At 35.9% G+C, this 20395-nt stretch overlaps 1 protein-coding gene across 7 annotated transcripts in view; it reads right to left on the bottom strand.

Moving 5' to 3' along the window:
• Positions 1-679: 679 nt before the first annotated feature.
• BLNK (B cell linker) overlaps positions 680-20395 on the bottom strand; it is a 793385-nt gene continuing 773669 nt past the window's right edge. For all 7 annotated transcript variants that reach the window (XM_053692400.1, XM_053692401.1, XM_053692403.1 and 4 more), the window contains 6 exons: positions 14140-14218; positions 11728-11762; positions 4806-4885; positions 4165-4248; positions 3920-4075; positions 680-1022 (listed from right to left, as the gene is read on the bottom strand). In XM_053692400.1, coding sequence (XP_053548375.1) covers positions 903-1022; positions 3920-4075; positions 4165-4248; positions 4806-4885; positions 11728-11762; positions 14140-14218 — 554 coding nt within the window. In that variant the 3' untranslated portion in view covers positions 680-902. The remainder of the gene's footprint in view (positions 1023-3919; positions 4076-4164; positions 4249-4805; positions 4886-11727; positions 11763-14139; positions 14219-20395) is intronic.

Here is a 20395-nt window from a genome sequence, read left to right as displayed (position 1 = left end):
ACCTGGACTGTCCCTGTTGAGATGAGACTAGGTTGAGCATCTTCTACAAAGTGCTTGTTACCTGATGAGATGGAGTTCCTCCTGTGTGTGATGACTTATCTTTTTCTCTGCCAGCGTATGCCATCTTTAGCAACTAACAAGCCATTACCAATCAAAGCTAAGTATTGCCTAATGTATAATCTTTGATGTGTTTAGCATAAGTTAAAAGATCTACTTCACACATTTCCGGTGTCCTCCCTTTGTTCAGTACTAATAATTACCTTAGCGCTCTCCCTGCAGGGCCGGACTGGAAATAAAAAGCAGCCCTGGAAAAATATGAAGACCAGACCTATTTTCGGTTGAGTGGGTAGAATTCACAGGCCCCATTTTTCTTAAAGAGGATTACTGGGATACTCCTTCCCTAATATTTTTTTCAGAATTAAATTATATTACTTTGCATTAAATAAAAATGCCAAATTGTTGTTATATAAGCACCCTACAACCCAATTGCAGCCATTAATCTCCCCTTTAAATTGTAGCTTTCCAGACCCAGCTGCTGCAGCCCACCGGGAAATCTCCTGGTATCCTGATAGGCCAATCCGGCCCTGTCTCCCTGGTGCAAACACAAGTTTTTAAAGACATAAAATTCTACAAGTAAACACTCGAATGAACTGAAAGTAATATATACATACATCCAAGCTACTTGCTGTAAGTAGTTTATTTTGAAGAGAAAAATCAGTATGTTTTTTAAAAAAATAATATATACAGAAAATATTTATTTATATATAACTTTTCCACAAAACAGAAAAACATATACATATATCTCTAGTGCTAAATAGTTTATGCCAGTTTTTAAAACACTGTTTCTTCTGCAGTATGTCCTATATGAAATAATCAAAAGACATTTGCTGAAAGTCTATAGCTTAAAAGACTTTCACAGCTTGTTTTAACTTTGTAGAATCTTTTGTGTTGTTCTGGCTGTCAATTAGCACAAGAGAATTTCGCTGGTGATTTTCTATCATCTCTGCAACACTGCCGAATTTCTGTGTTGAAAAACAAAAGGAAATATATATTTTTTTTTTAAAAAGAACTACAAAACGCATTGTGGTTAATGAATATATCTGCTAACATAAAAAAATGCCCTCAGATTCTAGATTTATATTAAAAGTGATAAATTTAAATCTCAATTTTATTTTTATATATATATATATATATATATATATATATATATATATATATATATATATATATATATATATTATACATACACACAAAATTTGCAGCCCTTTCCACTCAAATACCTTAAAACATGAAGAATAATTTCTATTCAATTTTAATATTATATAATGTGTTTTACTGTATATTTACTATACATATTTTACATTTATCTGTATATATATATATATATATATATATATATATATACACCTATATATATTCATATAGATATATACATATATGTGAGTGAGTGCTGGACAATCTCTGTGTGTTGTATTAATTTGTTTTGTAATTTTCCCTATGTTTCTTGCACCCAGACCTGTCTGAGGTTAACTGCCTGTGACTCTGGGGACAGCACAGCTTCCTATGAGTGCCCGTGAGCACCCAGGGCTGAGCATGTTGCAGGGGCATGGGATGTGTACCCGGTCCGGTATGAGAGTGCAGTCCCCTTCCGTGTTTTGTGTTTTATATATATATATATATATATATTATTTTTTTTAAATAATCATATATATATATATAAAAATATATATTTTAAAATAAAAAGAATATTTTCTTCTATTTGAAGAACATTGGAATGTGAAATATTCATAACTATTCCCAGTCTTGGGTTAGCGCGCAAGCAATATCCAAAGTCCTGAAGTTAATGTGCATCAGGGTTTCGCTCATTCGCAAACAATTTACATTTCAACTTGTATTACGTGTGTTAAACTTTTTCTTTCAGCTGTGTTTGCGCACAAGTTAAAGTGCAAAATAGCACGCTACTTGTAATCTGGCCCAATGTATTTTGCTTGCTTTTGCTTTAAAAAAGTTACATGCTATTGCTGTAAAAAGAACCATTAAATACGTAGAATTGCATAATCAACACATGCATAACAAGACAATGTAATAGCTCTGACTCTGAATGTCAAATGAGCAGTAGATTTTTTTTTTTGTTGACAATTTCAAAATTTGCTTTTATTTCCAGCTTTTTGTATAGACAGCCTTAAAGGGACATGAAACACATTTTTTCTTTCATGATTTAGAAAGAGAATGCAATTTTAAACAACTTTCTAATTTACTTCTATTATCTAATTTGCTTCATTCTCTTGATATTTTTTGCTGAAAAGCATATCTAGATAGGCTCAGTAGGTGCTATTTCTTCAACAAAGGATATCTAAAAAAATGAAGAAAATTAGATAATAGAAGTAAATTGGAATGTTGTTTAAAGACCGAGGAAGTGCTATGTACGTCCTCAAAAAACAACAGTTAACGACCAAGGACGTACCTAGCACGTCCTCAGTTAAACTGAACATGCATTGCGCAATACCCTTTAGGCAGTAACCAATGCAGAGAGGGCCACTCTGTGGCACTCTCTGCTTCGGCCTGCGATGGTGCCGATCATTGGTGGCGTGGGAGATTTTGGAGGGAGGAGGGCGGGCAGCCCATCGCTGGAGGAGGCAGGAAGCGGGCGGGAAGGGGGGCGGGAGCGAGTGGGACCACTACGCCACGCTACAGTATGGCAGTGAGTGGGGAGGAGGGGAAGGAGGAGAGGGGTATCCTATGTGGGATTGGTGTCTGGAAAGGGATCTGGGGAGGGGAAGAGGGGCAGCTACACTAGGGAAAAACGTTTTTTTTTTTTTAAATTACAAAAATTTATAGCATTCATGGTTCAGATAGAGCATGCCATTTTAAGCAACTTTCAAATTCAATCCTACTACCAATTTTTCTTCATTCTCTTGCTATCTTTATTTAAAAAGAAAGAATTTGAAGCTTAGGAGCCAGCCTATTTTAGGTTCAGCACCCTGGATAGCGCTTGCATATTGGTGGCTACCTTTAGCAAAACAAAAAGCAAGCATAACCCAGGTTCTCAACCAAAAATGGTCCGGATCTTAAGCTTTACATTCCTGCTTTTAAAATAAAGATAGCAAGAGAATGAAGAACAATTGAAAATAGGAGTAAATGAGAAAGTTGATTAAAACTGCATGCTCTATCTGAATCATTAAAGAAAAGAAAAATGTGTTTAGAGTCCCTTTAATGCTTTTAAAACAAATTAACATCCTTTTTACTGCAATTATTTTTCAGTAGCCAAACTTCATCCTTTATTTGCCTTATTTGGAGGAGCCAATTTTAGCTTTAGTCCAAAAACAACAAGGCTATAATATAATGCATTATTTTGCAGTTGTTGTTTGATAAAGCCAATTAGGATCATATATCAAGGCGTTTACTGTCCTCAAATCTTTTTAGGCAAATTAGACCAGTATTAGTTTTGCAGCGAAGATATAATTGTATTTGTGTATATTATATTCTCTCTCCCTAAGTTACAACATGGCAGCTCCCATTGTTTATACATTAAACTTTACACTTATTTTGTCAATATTTAAACATCCAATGAAACGTTAAAAAATACATCTACATGCTATTCTCAGACTTATCTTTTCTTTGACTGCATCATTCTTTCTATCTGGGAATGTAAATCTTTTGTTTTTCTTTTTATATATATATATATATATATATATATATATATATATATATATATATATATATATATATATATATATATATATATATATATATATATATATCAGACTAAATCTATACTAAAAGTTTAAATATTGAACAGACATTGCCTGTCCAAATGAAGATATGATTCCTCAAGATATTGTGCAATACATTACATTAGGATATAAATAATACTGTTTTGTGGTTTTACAACAAAAAAAGAGACAGAGTAAGCACATACCTCTTCACCACATTTTTCTCTTCCAAGTGCGTACTGTCGAGTAGACTCAATAAACCGTATAGGTATATTATATACTTTTCTATTGTAAAATACCACAAGGGTGTATGGTTGTTTTGTGTCGTGTCCGGAGCTTTTCCTTACAAGAAAGGAACCGTCCTAGTTTAAAAAAACAAAACAAAAACATTTTAGTGTAAATGTTGGAAGAAAACTATAACAGTATATGAAATCAAGATGTAGACATTTACCTTGTTAGCTGTATACAAAGCATCTTCTGCTGTTTTTCGATCACAGGATTCAGCATACCAGATTTTATGTAGAACACCTGCCTCCTTTATGAAAAAGTTGAGTAAGGAATAGAATTATTGGGATTAAATCAAATAGATGTTGGAATGTTAAACACAATTCTATTGTGTGTATTTGTGTGTGTACCGTATATATTCTATTTTTACATATACATTTACAAATTATCGTTAGAGTTTAACGTTTCAATCAGACGTTAAACTTTTGCTTCATTCTCTTGATATTCTTTGCTGAAAAGCATATCTAGATATGTTTAGTAGCTGCTGATTGGTAGCTGCACATAGATGCCTCCTGTGATTGGTTCACTGTGTGCATTTCTATTTCTTCATTAAAGTATATCTAAAGAATGAAGCAAATTAGGTAATAGAAGTAAATTGGAATGTTGTTTAAAATTGTATTCTCTACCTTAATCATGAAAGAAAATGTTTGGGTATAGTGTCCCTTTAAATTACTTTATGCCATTGTTGTTGGCAGTCAGGCCAACTTCCCTTTATGTTTGGATTTGTTAATCAAAATACCATGCAATTTAGAAAGGGTAATCATCTAACAGTTTAAATGACTGAATAGTTTACACTATTTGTCATACCTGATCTATGGTACTAGAAGTGCTTGGAATACTGTTACGACTAGGGATGCCCATGTGTCGGTTTGGTAGATCTGGAGGTTCTGTAAGAAATACATATCTGTCAGCATATACATATTAAATAGTCCTAATAAATTTGTGTGTGTGTATGTACAGTGTATGTATGTACAGTATATATATATATATATATATATATATATATATATATATATATATATATATATATATATATACACACACATCACATATATACACAAACACACATACACAGGGGATATAAACAGTCTACACACTTCTATGAAATTGCTGGTTTTTTAAATGTTAATACAGAAATAACAAAAATGTACTTTTCCATCTGTAATGTAATCTTCCAACACTAATCCCGAGGAAAAAAAACAAAAGGTAATTATTAGGAATATTTTTAATAAAATAAAAAAATGACAACACCCTGATTGCATAAGTCTGCCTAAGTAAGCCTAACTAATTGTTTGTGTAAGCCATTTTTTTTTTATTTAGATTGTGAAATCTTATCCCACTCTTCTTTGCAAAAAAATTAAGTTCCTTCAAATTGCGAGGGGATCTCTGGTGTGCAGCCATCTTTAAGTCATTCCACAAGTTTTCAATAGTATTGAGGTCTGGTCTCTGACTGGAACATTCCAAGACTTTGATTTTCCTTTTCTGAGGCCATGCCTTGGTCGCCTTGAATGTGTGCTTTGGATCATTATGTTGGAATGGTAGATCTTTAGCTGTCTTATACAGCCTGCAGGTTTTGTGTCAAAATATCTTGACATTTGGAGCTATTCATTATCCCATCTATCTTGACACGGCCCCTGACCCAGTTGTAGAGAAGAAGCCCCAAAGCATGATGCTTCCACCACTTTACTTCAAAGTCGATATGGTGTTGGTTGAATGATGAGCTTTATTGGTTTTGCGCCAAACTTATCTTTTACAATTTAGGCCAAAAACATCAACCTTTGTCTTGTCAGAACATAGCAAATTTTTCCACATGGTTTGGGGGTGACTGAATAAATCTATTGGCATAATTTAGATGACTTGGCTATTTCTTTTTGTAAGAAAGGGTTTCTAACTTGCAGGCCCTAGCCCAGATGTGCAGAATATGAGAGATGGTGGTCACATGGAAAGAGTGGCCGGTAACTGGCAGACATTTCTGTAGCTCCCTCAGTGTTGCTGTTGGTCTCTTGGTAGCCTCCCTGATTAGTTTCTCCTCTTCCTCTCATCAGCTTTGGAGGATCGTCCTGATCTTTGCATTGTCTCTGTGGTGCCACATTTTCTCCACTTATTGATAATGGTTTTGAAAGTGCTCTATGGTAAATTCAGTGCCTTCGATTCTCTTTTATATCCCTCTCTTGATTGGTACTTTTCAACAATTTGCTCTTGCTGTTTCTCTGGCAACTCTTTGCAGACCATGGATGCAACCCAGTGACGTGCATTCATTAGAGGCAGGGGAGGCAGCGCCTCCCCTGGCCAATGTGGGAATTACATCTATTTTTTCATTAAAAAAAAAAAAAAAAAAAATGTTGTTTTTTTTTCTTCTTTTTTTTTTTTTTTACATATGAAAGGTGACCCCCCCTACCCCCCCACCCCTCCACCAAATTATGCTTTTTATTGTTTATTTAATTTAACTTTACTTACTACATTGCATTCATATTGCGCAAGAAGGTATGAGGCCAGCTGTCCTTCCATTGCGCAATATGAATGTAATTATGTTATGGGCTGCTTTAAAGACTGCCACCCAGTGGGGAATAAAAACTAATGCAGCAGTCTCTAATGCAGCCCATAACTGCTCCCACCGGAGGCTAGCCTCGGGAGCCCTGAGCCCTGCCTGCCCGGCCGCTCAGCCAATCAGGCATCAGTATGTCTGAGTCTCTAGGCTGAGTTGCCGGGCGGGAAATTGTTGCGCAGCCGCATTGGTGGTCAGGTTGATGCGGCCGGTGTGGATTTGAGTCAGGCAGCCCGATGCGACGACGACAACGACAACGACAAAGGTAAGTGAAGGAGCTGAATGCTGCCGGAGAGGGCCATTGAAATATCCAAGCTAGCCTTAAAGGATGAACTGCCGTCTGCCTCCCAGTCAGTCACCCACACTTATAGGCTTAAGCTTAAAAAGGTTAAAAAAAAGGACATTTTTGTATGAGTTGGGTTGCATTGCAAACATAAATAGATCTCCCTTACTTTTTGAAATTTGTACACCAGGACCCAACAAACTGTGCCCAGCAATGGCCCCTGTTAATCGTTAGAAATCAATCTGCAACTGATTTAGGACAGTGAGGCTATGAAAAGAAATGTTTAAATTAGCAAAACTATATTCCTAATCCATCTCACCATAAACACTGTAAATAATAACTAACTATATATATATATAGGCATTAGGCAAAATATATGTTTTAAAGGGGCATTCCAAAAAACAAACAGTTCTAAATCTTCTAGCCTTGAACAGTTCTTCTAGTGGCACAGCAGCATGCATGCAATGCTTAATAAAACACAAAAATAAAAATTTACTTTCATGATTTATTTTGTCCCCCTTTCAATCTGAAAAATGTCCCCCCCCCCCCCAATATATTTATTATGCAGCACATTTTATTTATATTAAGTTTAGCACACATATCAAAATGTATCATATACCTTTTTTCTAAATAAAATGTGTTCTGCATAAATAAATACATATACAAGTATATATTTATTGAATGCAGGACATTTGAAGTAGTTCCAAAATGTGATCAAATTATACCCTTGTAGACTTCAGAGCATTTGGCATTGAGATGCCAATCAGTGCACAGATCAGGAACCTCTGAACTGTGCACTAATGGGCACCTGAATCATATGCCAAATGCTCTGAAGCCTCCATTCACCCTCTACCTAAAAATAAGATCATAGTTCTGAGGTTGTCAGGTCCAGTCAATCACACTTTGTTTTTTTTTTATCATATTACTAATGAGTGAAATAAGTAAGGAGTTAAATGACTGAACTCTTTCACTAACTTATGAACTTCCAAGGAACATCCTACCTCATATTCTCAATAATGAGAACAGCTGTTTTACTTTTTTTAAATTCAGTAACTGACACAGAGTGCCCAGACACAATGTCACAGACTCTCTCTATCACCATAGTATCTTGGCGTGGACACTCATTGACAGCTACTGGATTTAAAAAAAGTAAAAGAGCTGTTTTCATTAACTTCCTTCACCTTCTGGCTCTCTGTGTGTGTATGAGTGAGTGTGTGTATGCGTGTGTATCAGTGTATATCTATGTGTGTGTGTATGCGTGTGTATCAGTGTATATCTGTGTGTGTATCAGTGTATATCTGTGTGTGTGTATGAGTAAGTGTGTGTGGGTATGAGTGTGTGTGCGTATGCGTGTGTGTATCAGTGTATATCTGTGTGTGTATCAATGTATATCTGTGTGTGTGTGTGTGTATGCGTGTGTATCAGTGTATATATGTGTGTGTATCAGTGTATATCTGTGTGTGTGTGTATGCGTGTGTATCAGTGTATATATGTGTGTGTATCAGTGTATATCTGTGTGTGTATCAATGTATATCTGTGTGTGTGTGTATGCGTGTATCAGTGTATATCTGTGTGTGTATCAGTGTATATCTGTGTGTGTGTATGAGTAAGTGTGTGTGGGTATGAGTGTGTGTGCGTATGCGTGTGTGTATCAGTGTATATCTGTGTGTGTATCAATGTATATCTGTGTGTGTATGCGTGTGTATCAGTGTATATATGTGTGTGTATCAGAGTATATCTGTGTGTGTGTGTATGCGTGTGTATCAGTGTATATATGTGTGTGTATCAGTGTATATCTGTGTGTGTATCAATGTATATCTGTGTGTGTGTGTATGCGTGTATCAGTGTATATATGTGTGTGTATCAGTGTATATCTGTGTGTGTATCAATGTATATCTGTGTGTGTGTGTATGCGTGTATCAGTGTATATATGTGTGTGTATCAGTGTATATCTGTGTGTGTATGAGTGAGTGTGTGGGTATGAGTGTGTGTGTGTGTTTCAGTGTATATCTGTGTGTATGAGTGAGTGTGTGTGTGTATGAGTATGAGTGTGTGTATCAGAGTATCACTGTATATTTGTGTGTGTGTGTATGTGTCCTGTCTCTGCAATTTTTTATAAACATTGGACTAGTGTAAAATGGAAATTTCCAGCCATGCCTATAAAATAAATTGAATGACTACTACATTCTAGCTGGATCTCTGTTACTCTCTCTCTCTCTGTCACAAACACACTCACTGACACTTTCTCTCTCTCTCTGTCATGCACAGCACACACACCAACTTACTCTCTCTGTCATGCACACACACACACTTACTCTCTCTGTCATGCAAAATTGTCATGTAAATCTGTCATGTAAATTGTGTTATGTATAACACAGGAATTGTGGTATGGTTATTGGAATTGGTTAAGGCATTGGCAGATGATTGTTGGCAAACTTGGCAGTTAGGCAGCAGCACTGCAGCAGCAAAATGTACTCGTCGTGACAAGTTCAGACAGACTTCAGAACGTCTTACTTTTACTATTTTTTAGTAACTGTTTTTGTCAGTGGCAGCTATAGTTATACTGTGGTGTTTTTCACACCAATTTATAAGTTATGAGATTTATTAACCTCGTTTAATGCGGTTATTTTAATAAATGTCATAACTTATAAATTGGTTTGAAAAATACACAGTATAATAGCGGCTAGCACTGACAAAAACAGTTACTAAAAAAAATAGTAAGAGTAAGACGTTCTGAACGTGGGACCGGGTCGGGTGGCTAAGTTGTATATTTTGTAAAATAAGGCTGCAGTCAGTGCAGTGCAGCAGCCATGAGTGCAGTTGAGATCAAAACGTCAAAACATAAACAGTCAGGCCTGTAAAGCGTGGGAATTTTAGCCCCACCTACAAGACACCCACACACTCTCTCTGTGGCTGTGCACAAGTCTCCCTCACCTGCTTCCTTTCCTGGAAATGTTGGGAGGTAAACTATTATGATATGCTTGCTGTGCTGAACAAACCTCCCAAGCTATGCTGTCCTAAGACATTGAAGTAGCTGCTTCTGCTTCTATAAGCTTTTCCTGAAAACTTTAGGGAAATAGTGTTAAATAACTTTCCAATTTACATCTAATATCTGATTATCTGCATTCTTTTGATATCCTTTGTTGAAATCATATCTAAATATGCTCATTAGATACTGTGCATACTTAGATATTATTTTCAACAAAGGATATCAAAAGAATGAAGAAAATCAGATATCCTTTGTTGAAAATCATATCTAAATATGCTCATTAGCTACTGTGCATATTTAGATATGATTTTCAACAAAGGATATCAAAAGAATGAAGAAAATCAGATATCCTTTGTTGGAAATCATATCTAAATATGCTCATTAGCTACTGCACATATTTAGATATGATTTTCAACAAAGGATATCTGATTTTCTTCATTCTTTTGATATCCTTGGTTGAAAATCATATCTAAATATGCTCAGTAGCTACTGCGCATATTTAGATATGATTTTCAACAAAGGATATCAAAAGAATGAAGAAAATCAGATATCCTTTGTTGAAAATCATATCTTAATATGCTCAGTAGCTACTGATTGGTGGCTGCATATACATACCTCATGCAATTGGCTCACCCATGTGCATTGCTATTTCTTCAACAAAGGATATCTAAATAATGAAGGCGTATCCGATTCCTAGCCACTGCCTCACCAGCCTCTGACCTCACCGCACATCACTGATTTGCAACCCCAAACATTCTAGCAAATCCTACAGCAACAGTTGACTTTAATCAGAATCATTTCATTAATGGCAGGTGCATGCTACAGGTATAATTTAGAGTGTGATTAACTGGGAACACAGCCCCATTATAAAAGGGTGTGCAGACTTATGCATCAGGGCATCAGCTTGTTTTTAACATATTCCTAATATTTAACTATTTGTTTTTTTTCTCTGGATTTTTGTTTGTTGGAAGATGTTATTACAGATGGAAAACGTTTGACATATAGGCTGTTAGTTTCTGTCTTTAATTTTAAAAAACCTGCAATTTCATAAGGTTGTGCAGGCTTTTTATACTTAGTGTGTGTACGTGTATATACAGTATATATATATATACTGTATATATATATATATATATATATATAAAATATTGAAATTTGTGTATCATTATCCTGCTAAAATCATCAAAATCATTGTTTTCTTTCTTGAAACCCTTATATACGAGCTAAAGTACAGTGTTTGAAATTCCTGGGATGTTGCTATGGCAGCACACAATTCTAACGTAATGATCTTCTTTTGTGACATTGCTGCAAAATGAATAAACTAGATCCAGAGATAAAGTGATTTAGAAGAACTGAAGCCATGTGGATGTTTGTAAATAAATAATCTAGTTAAAATATTAAAATGTAGTGATTAAAGGCATGCTTTTATACCTTTTATGTCATTTTTGTGTGTGTATATATGTATGCGTGCATATATAATATTAAAGGGGCATAACAGTTCAAACTGAAATGCACTAATGGACATTTCAGTTCTAAGTAGAAGCATTTTTGTGATATACTTACATTGGTAACATTGTTTTCAATAAACGGTATCTGTGTTTTAGTGGCATTTAAATCACGATTGGTGGCTACACAAATATGCCTCTTTTTGTTGGCTCAGCAGATGTGTTCAGCCAGCTTCCAGTAGTGATGCTCTGAGAAGTATGGTGTTTAAATTCTGTTGGACAGGGTTTGTGTGTGTGTCTGTATGTGTGTGTGTGTGTGTGTGTGTGTATGTATGTATGTATGTATGTATGTATGTATATTTATTTATATATATATATATATATATATATATATATATATATATATATATATATATATATATATATATACACATGCCAGAGCGTTTAGTAAATTCTCACATCATACTTACTTTGTACTGCAGGCTTTGAAACAGGAAACGGAAGTCTTAGAATAAAGGAAATATACATTTAATCAGATAATTGTCAACATTTGTCTTTGGATAGTGTCATACATTTTATACATACCATGTTTTAAAGGTATTTTAAACAGCCATTTGCTCCATGTCTTTAAAACAGAATATAAATGTATCTTTTTTAGCTTTCACTATATGTATAAATAACCTTCAACTATGTCTTCCTACTTTGACAAATCTAGTAACTGCTGTCTCTATCTAGAAACCCAACATAAGGTCTGAGTACCCATTGTTTATTTGTTTGGTAACTGACAAGCATAGCCTGAATCGGTTATTTTACACTGAATGGTAGGGGGTCTTTTTCATTTCAGAAGACTGACATATTACTTAGCGTTCTCCTTTGATGTCATCCCGTTTGCCTTATTAGCTCTGCAACCTATTGTTGATATCATACTCAATCAAAAGATATGACAAGGAAAGTTGTGAACATAATCTGGGTTTCTTTAGACATTTTCAGTGTTTGGGCTTCTAATATATACATTTCAGTGTGCATCTAATATATTATTATTTTTTATAATATTTTGAAAGTAAGAAACAAATCAAATTACTATACACTAGGGATGTATCAGATTAACCATATATATGATATATAAAGTTTCCATAGATCATTATTTACAAATGTAGCCCGGTTTTGTAATATATTCCGCTTGCAAGTAAAAGCACTTACTGTTGTCGCCGCTGCCGTTTGAAAATGTCCGCCTGGCCCCTCCCCTATTTTGTCATCAGTGACATAATCTTCTTGTGATCCCTGTAATTTTTCTATCTTCCTAGATAAAGCCAGTTACGAGGAAGATAGAATAATTACAGGGATCACAAGAAGATCATGATGTCACTGATGACGAAATAGGGGAGGGGCCAGGCGGACACTTTTTCAAACGGCAGCGGCGCCAACAGTAAGTGCTTTTACTTGCAAACGGAATATATTACAAAACTGGGCTACATTTGTAAATAATGATCTATAGAAACTTTATATATATATAACTTAAAATGATTTTAGGGTTGACTGTTCCTTTAAGTGAATTGGAAACTTGTTTAAAATTGTGTGCTCTATCTGAATCATGAACGTTTCATTTTGACTTTAATGTTCCTTAAAGAAATAGTAAAGTCCAAATTTAACTTTCATTATTCAGATAGGGCATGTGATTTTAAACAACTTTCTAATTAACTTTTATCATCAAACTTGCTTTGTTCTCTTGGTATTCTTAGTTAAAAGCTAAACCTAGGTAGGCTCCTATGCTAATTTCTAATCCCTTGAAGGCTGTCTCTAATCTGAATGCGTTAGAAGGCGTTAGATCATATGTGTCATATAAATCACATTGTGCTCATGCACGTGGAGTTATTTAAGTCACCACTAAATTGCTGAAATGCAAGTCTGTCAAAAGATCTGAGAAAAGGAGTCAGTCAGCAGAAGCTTAAATACAAGGTAATTACAGAGGTAAAACGTATATTTTTATAACAGTGTTGGTTATGCAAAACTGGGGAATGGTAAATAAAGGGATGATCTATCTTTTTAAACAACAACAACATTTTTGGTATTTACTATCCCTCTAAATTTCATAACAAAGGTAAATTGGAAAGGTTTTTTTTTTATTGTGTGTTTTATCTGAATCGTGAACATCTTGAAATTCATGTCCCTTTAATCATATACCTCAGAAGCTACCACTAATGTTTTTCACTGCACTGCATCAGCAATATCTTCATATTCAGTACTGCTGATTCATCTACCAAGAAATTGTATTTTCAGTTAATGATTTCCATATGTGAAAATGCTGACTCACTGATGTTGTTGGATCTAAGCAATGCTGGAAGTCACGTGGCAACTTGTCTCAGGGTTACATATATTTCCTAGTAGATTCCATGAATCCTTCTCAGAGGAAAACCATGAATCAGGTCTTTAAATAAATCACAGTATCAATGTTTAGGCCAACAAAGGGCTATCTTATACTGCAGTTGTCAGTAGCGGACCTACTCAACAGAGGGCCCTAGTGAAAAAAAATGTTTGGCCCCCAATAGGTAACTCTGTATAATGATAGACAGACAGATAGCTACACCTGCAACCTGCACTAATAAAAAGTTTCCCTGTATGAGGACTGTACAAGCCTACATATAGAATAACGGCTATGGGGCTCCCCCAACCCTTGGGCCCCGGGGCCACTGAACCTGCTGCACTAATGGTAGTTCCACCCCTGGCAGTTGTAAACATAACTGTCCATAAATGCAAAAATCTTCATTTTCTTTTCACCGTTTTATACAACTAAAATAGGTTGTTAACCTGAATAGCAGCAGAAAAAGTTTTTTAAAAATTCTAGTTAGTAGTTCTTAGGCCGATAAAGTAATAAAGTTACTTACTTTTGACCTATTGATGGAACTGGTGGCAATTCTGTTCCAACACTTGGTATTCTGGGACGCTCAACAACAGTGGGTTTTTCTGTTAGAGAAATTAAAGTAGAGTAATAAACAGTATAAAAAATGTCAAGTTACAAATCTTTATAAACTGGTTTTGATCTATAGAATGCATATTTAATTGCAATGTTTTACTATTATTTCAAACTATAACGTAACATTTTTATCTCGGTTTTCTGTGGGAACAACAAACCTTCTGGCCTGTGTAGATTTGTTAATGAACTACACTGAGTTATTTTCTCTATTTTATGCGTAGTGGAGGATTTTAAACTCATATACACATATACAAAAAAAACAAATCATCCCACCAAATACAGCCACCTGGGTGCAAGTAAAGCAGATGGATATTCTCCAAAAAATAATGCACTCTCAGGAATTTTTCAAAAGCAAGGCCAACTTTATTAGATGACATTTCAGGGAACTCAAGTCCCTTTCATCAGATCAAAAATGGTGATATATACATGGCTCAAAATTTCAAGCCCTAAGCTACTAGCCAGCCCAAAATGTTACTCGCCACCTTTGATCCCAACTACTACCCGCCAACACCTCACTCACTAACCCACCCCCTTCTTTGAATATGTTTAGCCAATGTGAAACACCTTATTGTGCAGTTATTTTTTTCATGTAATTGGCAAGAGTCCATGAGCTAGTGACGTATGGGATATACAATCCTACCAGGAGGGGCAAAGTTTCCCAAACCTCAAACCTCAAAATGCCTATAAATACTCACCACACCCACAATTCAGTTTTACAAACTTTGCCTCCTATTGAGGTGGTGAAGTAAGTTTGTGCTATAATTTCTACGTTGATATGCGCTTCTCAGCATTTTAAAGCCTGATTCCTCTCAGAGTACAGTGAATGTCAGAGGGATGTGAAGGGAGTATCACATATTGAATGCAATGGTTTTCCTCACGGGGATGATTTCATAGGTTCTCTGTTATCGGTCGTAGAGATTCATCTCCTACCTCCCTTTTCAGATTGACGATATACTCTGATATTCCATTACCTCTACTGATAACCGTTTCAGTACTGGTTTGGCTATCTGCTATATGTGGATGGGTGTCTCTTGGTAAGTATGTTTTCATTACTTAAGACACTCTCAGCTATGGTTTGGCACTTTATGTATTTTATAAAGTTCTAAATATATGTTTTGTACTTATATTTGCCATGATTCAGGTTTTTCAGTATATTTCCTTTTGCAGACTGTCAGTTTCATATCTGGGAAATGCTTTTTTTTAGGAAAATGTATTTCTTACCTGGGGTTTAGTCTCTTTTTCAAATTGACTGTCTTTTAAATTCGCGGGCAGAATTAGGCTTGTGAGGGCGCAAAATGCCAAAATTTATTGAATCATTCTTGGCACGAGATTTTTTTGGCGCGAAGTTACGTTTGTTGACGCAAATTCGTCATTTCTGGCGTCTTAGTTGACGCCGAGTCTTTCACAAGGTTGTGTCATTTCTGGACGTTACTGGCGCCAAAAAAAATTATTTTTCTGTTTGTGTGAGTCATACTTGGCGCCAAATATTTTCATTATTTAAGACTCCATTCCTATATGCCTCTTGCCTTTTTCTCTATCAGAGGGCTATGCTGTTTGCATTTTTTCCCATTACTCAAACTGCTGTATAAGGAAATTGATAATTTTGCTTTATATGTTGTTTTTTTCTCTTACATTTGCAAGATGTCTCAATCTGATCCTGTCTCAGAAATCACTGTTGGAACCCTGCTGCATGATAACAGTTCTACCACAGCTAAGTGCATTTGTTGTAAATTTGTGAAGGTTATTTCTCCAGCTGTGGTATGTAATAGTTGTCATGATAAACTTTTACATGCAGAGAATGTATCCATCAGTAGTAGTTCATTACCTGTTGCTGTTCCCTCAACATGTAATGCACAAGATATACCTGTAAATTTAAAACAATTTATTTCTGATTCTATTCAGAAGGTTTTGTCTGCCATTCTGCATTCTAATAAACGTAAAAGGTCTTTTAAAACTTCTCATAAAGTTGATGAAATTTGATATGACCGGCAACATGCTTAATTATCCTGCTCTGATGAGGATCTATCTGGTTCAGAAGATCCTACCTCAGATATTGACACTGACACATCTTCTTATTTATTTAAAATGGAGTATATTCATTCTTTGTTAAAAGAAGTGTTGATTACATTGGATATGGAGGAAACTAGTCCTCTTGATATTAAAACTAGTAAACATTTAAATTCTGTTTATAAACCTCCTGTGGTTACTCCAGAGGTTTTTCCAGTTCCTGATGCTATTTCTGATATGATTTCTAAGGAATGGAATAGGCCTGGTGGTACTTTTATTCCTTCTTCAAGGTTTAAAAAATTGTATCCTTTGCTAGCAGTTACTTTAAAGTTTTGGGAAAAGATCCCCAAAGTTAATGGGGCTCTCTCTACTCTTGCTAAATGTACTACTATTCCTACGGAAGATAGTACTTCTTTTAAAGATCCTTTAGATAGGAAACTTGAATCTTATCTAAGGAAAGCCTATTCATATTCAGGTCATCTTCTCAGGCCTGCAATTTCTTTGGCTGATGTTGCAGCTGCTTCAACTTTTTGGTTGGAGACTTTAGCGCAACAAGTATTGGATCCTGAATTGTCTAGCATTGTTAACTGGATTCAACATGCTAATACTTTTATTTGTGATGCCATTTTTGATATCATCAAATCTGATGATAAGACTATGTCTTTAGCTATTTTAGCTAGAAGAGCTTTGTGGCTTAAATCTTGGAATGCTGACATGACTTCTAAGTCCAGATTGCTATCTCTTTCTTTCCAAGGTAATAAGTTATTTGGTTCTCAGTTGGATTCAATAATTTCAACTGTCATTGGATAAAAGACCTAAGGGTAAATCTAAAGCTTCTAACCATTTCCGTTCCTTTCGACAAAATAAGGAACAGAAACCTAATCCCTCCCCCAAGGAATCTGTTTCCAGTTGGAAGCCTTCCTCAAATTGGAATAAATCCAAGCCATTTAAGAGATCAAAGCCAGCCCCCAAGTCCGCATGAAGATGCGGCCCTCATTCCAGCTCAGCTGGTAGGGGGCAGATTAAGATTTTTCAAAGATGTTTGGACTATTTCGGTTCAAAATCAATAGATTCAGAGTATTGTCTCTCAGTGGTACAGAATAGGATTCAGAGTAAGACCGCCTGTGAAAAGATTTTTTCTCTCATGAATTCCAGCAAACCCAGTAAAGGCTCAGGATTTCCTGAAGTGTGTTTCAGACCTGGAATTATCAGGGGTAATCATGCCAGTTCTGTTTCAGGAACAGAGATTCTCTTTTCTAGACAAGCATTACCAATTTGTCGCTTTTCAAAGGTTCTCGGTGCCCTACTCTCTGTAATCAGAGAGCAGGGTATTGCAGTGTTTCCTTATTTGGACAATATCTTGGTACTAGCTCAGTGTTTACATTCTGCAGAATCTCACACAAATCATCTAGTGTTGTTTCTTCAAAGACATGGTTGGAGGATCAATTTACCAAAAAGTTCCTTGATTCCTCAGACAAGGGTCACCTTTTTAGGTTTCCAGATAGATTCAGTGTCCATGACTTGGTTTCAGCTTGTCGGGACCTTCAGTCTCAATTATTCCCTTCAGTAGCTATGTGCATGGAAGTTTTAGGTCTCATGACTGCAGCATCAAACGCGATCCCCTTTGCTCATTTTCATATGAGACCTCTCCAGCTTTGTATGCTGAAATCAATGGTATAGGGATTATACAAGGATATCACAATTAATATCCTTAAATTCCAATGTTCGACTATCTCTGACTTGGTGGTTAGATCACCATTGTATAGTTATAGGGGTCTCTTTGGCCTGTGATCACAACAGATGTGAGTCTTTCAGGTTGGGGAGCTGTTTGGGGATCTCTGACAGCACAATGGGCTAGGAAATCTCAAGAGGCAAGATTACCAATCAATATTTTGGAACTCTGTGCAATTTTCAGGGCTCTTCAGGCTTGACCTCTGTTGAAGAGAGAACCGTTCATTTGCTTTCAGACAGACAATATCACAGCTGTGGCATATGTCAATCATCAGGGTGGGACTCACAGTCCCCTAGCTATGAAAGAAGTATTGCGAATACTTACTTGGGCGGAATCCAGCTCTTGTCTAATTTCTGCAGTACATATCCCAGGTGTATACAATTGGGAAGCGGATTATCTCAGCCGTCAGAATTTACATCCGGGAGAGTAGTCCCTCCATCCAGATGTGTTTTCTCAGATTGTTCAGATGTGGGGTCTTCCAGAAATAGATTGGATGGCTTCTCATCTAAACAAGAAACTTCCCAGGTACCTGTCCATGTCCAGGGATCTTCAAGCGGAGGCAGTGGATGCGTTGACACTTCCTTGGTGCTACCAACCTACTTATATTTTCCCGCCTCTAGTTCTTCTTCCAAGATTGATCTCCAAAATCTTCATGGAACAGTTGTTTGTATTGCTGGTAGCTCCAGCATGGCCTCACAGGTTTTGGTATGCGGATCTTGTTCGGATGTCCAATTGCCAACCTTGGCCTCTTCCATTAAGGCCGGACCTTCTGTCTCAAGGTCCGTTTTTCCATCAGGATCTCAAATCATTAAATTTAAAAGGTATGGAAATTGAATGCCTAGTGCTTAGTCATAGAGGTCTGAGTGATTAATACTATGTTACAGGCTCATATATCTGTTTCTAGAAAGATTTATTATCGAGTTTGAAAGACTTATATTTCATGGTGGTGTTCTCATACATTTGCTTGGCATTCTTTCTGAATTCCTAGAATTTTACAGTTTCTTCAGGATGGTTTGGATAAGGGTTTGTCTGCAAGTTCCTTGAAGGGACAAATCTCTGCTCTTTCTGTATTATTTCACAGAAGCTTCCTGATATTCACTGTTTTGTACAGGCTTTGGTTCGTATCAAGCCTGTCATTAAATAAATCTCTCCTCCTTGGAGTCTTAATTTGGTTTTGAAGGCTTTACAGGCTCCTCCATTTGAGCCTATGCATTCTTTGGACATTAAACTACTTTCTTGGAAAATGTTGTTCCTTTTGGCTATCTCTTCTGCTAGAAGAGTTTCTAAATTATCTGCTCTTTCTTGTGAATCTCCTTTTCTGATTTTTCATCAGGATAAGGCGGTTTTGTGGACTTCATTTAAATTCTGACCTAAGGTTGTGAATTCTAACAACATTAATAGAGAAATTGTTGTCCCACTTCTTGGCTATTAGTTAAACTGATTTGTGGGTGTGGTGGGGGGTGTATTTATAGGCATTTTGAGGTTTGGGAAACTTTGCCCCTCCTGGTAGGATTGTATATCCCATACGTCACTAGCTCATGGACTCTTGCCAATATGAAAGAAATGAATTTATCAGGTAAGTTCTTAGATAAATTATGTTTTTTTAATATTGTTTTATACCATAAATTAAATAATGCTACATACAGTAATAGATTAAAAAAAAATAAGTACATGGCAGTAAGCAACATCAAATAGGGTTCAGGGGAAGACAACAGCTGGAATGAGACAGGATGTTGTTGAACTGAGAGAATGCAGAGAGCGTTGACATTAATGTGAGGTCATACCAGACCTGGAAAATTGTTTTATAATTATCTCATCTATCTTTCTCCACTGCCTCCTCTTCAATCTCTTTTTACCTCCTCCCTTCTCTCTCAGACCATATGTTCTCGTTACTCCCTTTCTCCTCTCTAATATCGCTTCACTGTTTCTTTTTTTTTCTCCACTCTTTCTTAACGCTATATTTTTCACCACTTTCACTTTTCCTCTCGATTCTCTCTCTCTCTCTGCCCCTGTTTACCCTCTCAGAAGTAACAGTCTAAGGACTAATGGTGTCACTATAGGAAAATCACATCTTGGCCCTTTCATGGAAATATAATATCCGTTTAGATAATATTTGTAGCAGGTAGCCCAACATTCACTCACTAACTTTCACTCGCCACTGTTAAATTTCCACTCGCCAATTCGCAAGTGGAAATTTTAAGCCATATATATATATATATATATATATATATATATTTATATATATATATATATATGTATATATATATATATATATATATATTGTATTTACTATATGTATTGAGGTGACTTCTGTGTCTTGGTAATTTGTAAATAAGACTCTGATGACGTAGAACAAGATAATCTTTTTTGTGCATGCTCATTTGAGCACCTCTGTAAGCTTATACTGATATTCTAAAGAATAATAGTG

This window comes from Bombina bombina, chromosome 9 (genome assembly GCF_027579735.1).
Source record: "Bombina bombina isolate aBomBom1 chromosome 9, aBomBom1.pri, whole genome shotgun sequence".
Classification (NCBI taxonomy): domain Eukaryota; kingdom Metazoa; phylum Chordata; class Amphibia; order Anura; family Bombinatoridae; genus Bombina; species Bombina bombina.
The sequence above is the reverse complement of the archived record's forward strand: the minus strand, read 5'-3'. Positions and strand labels throughout refer to the sequence as shown.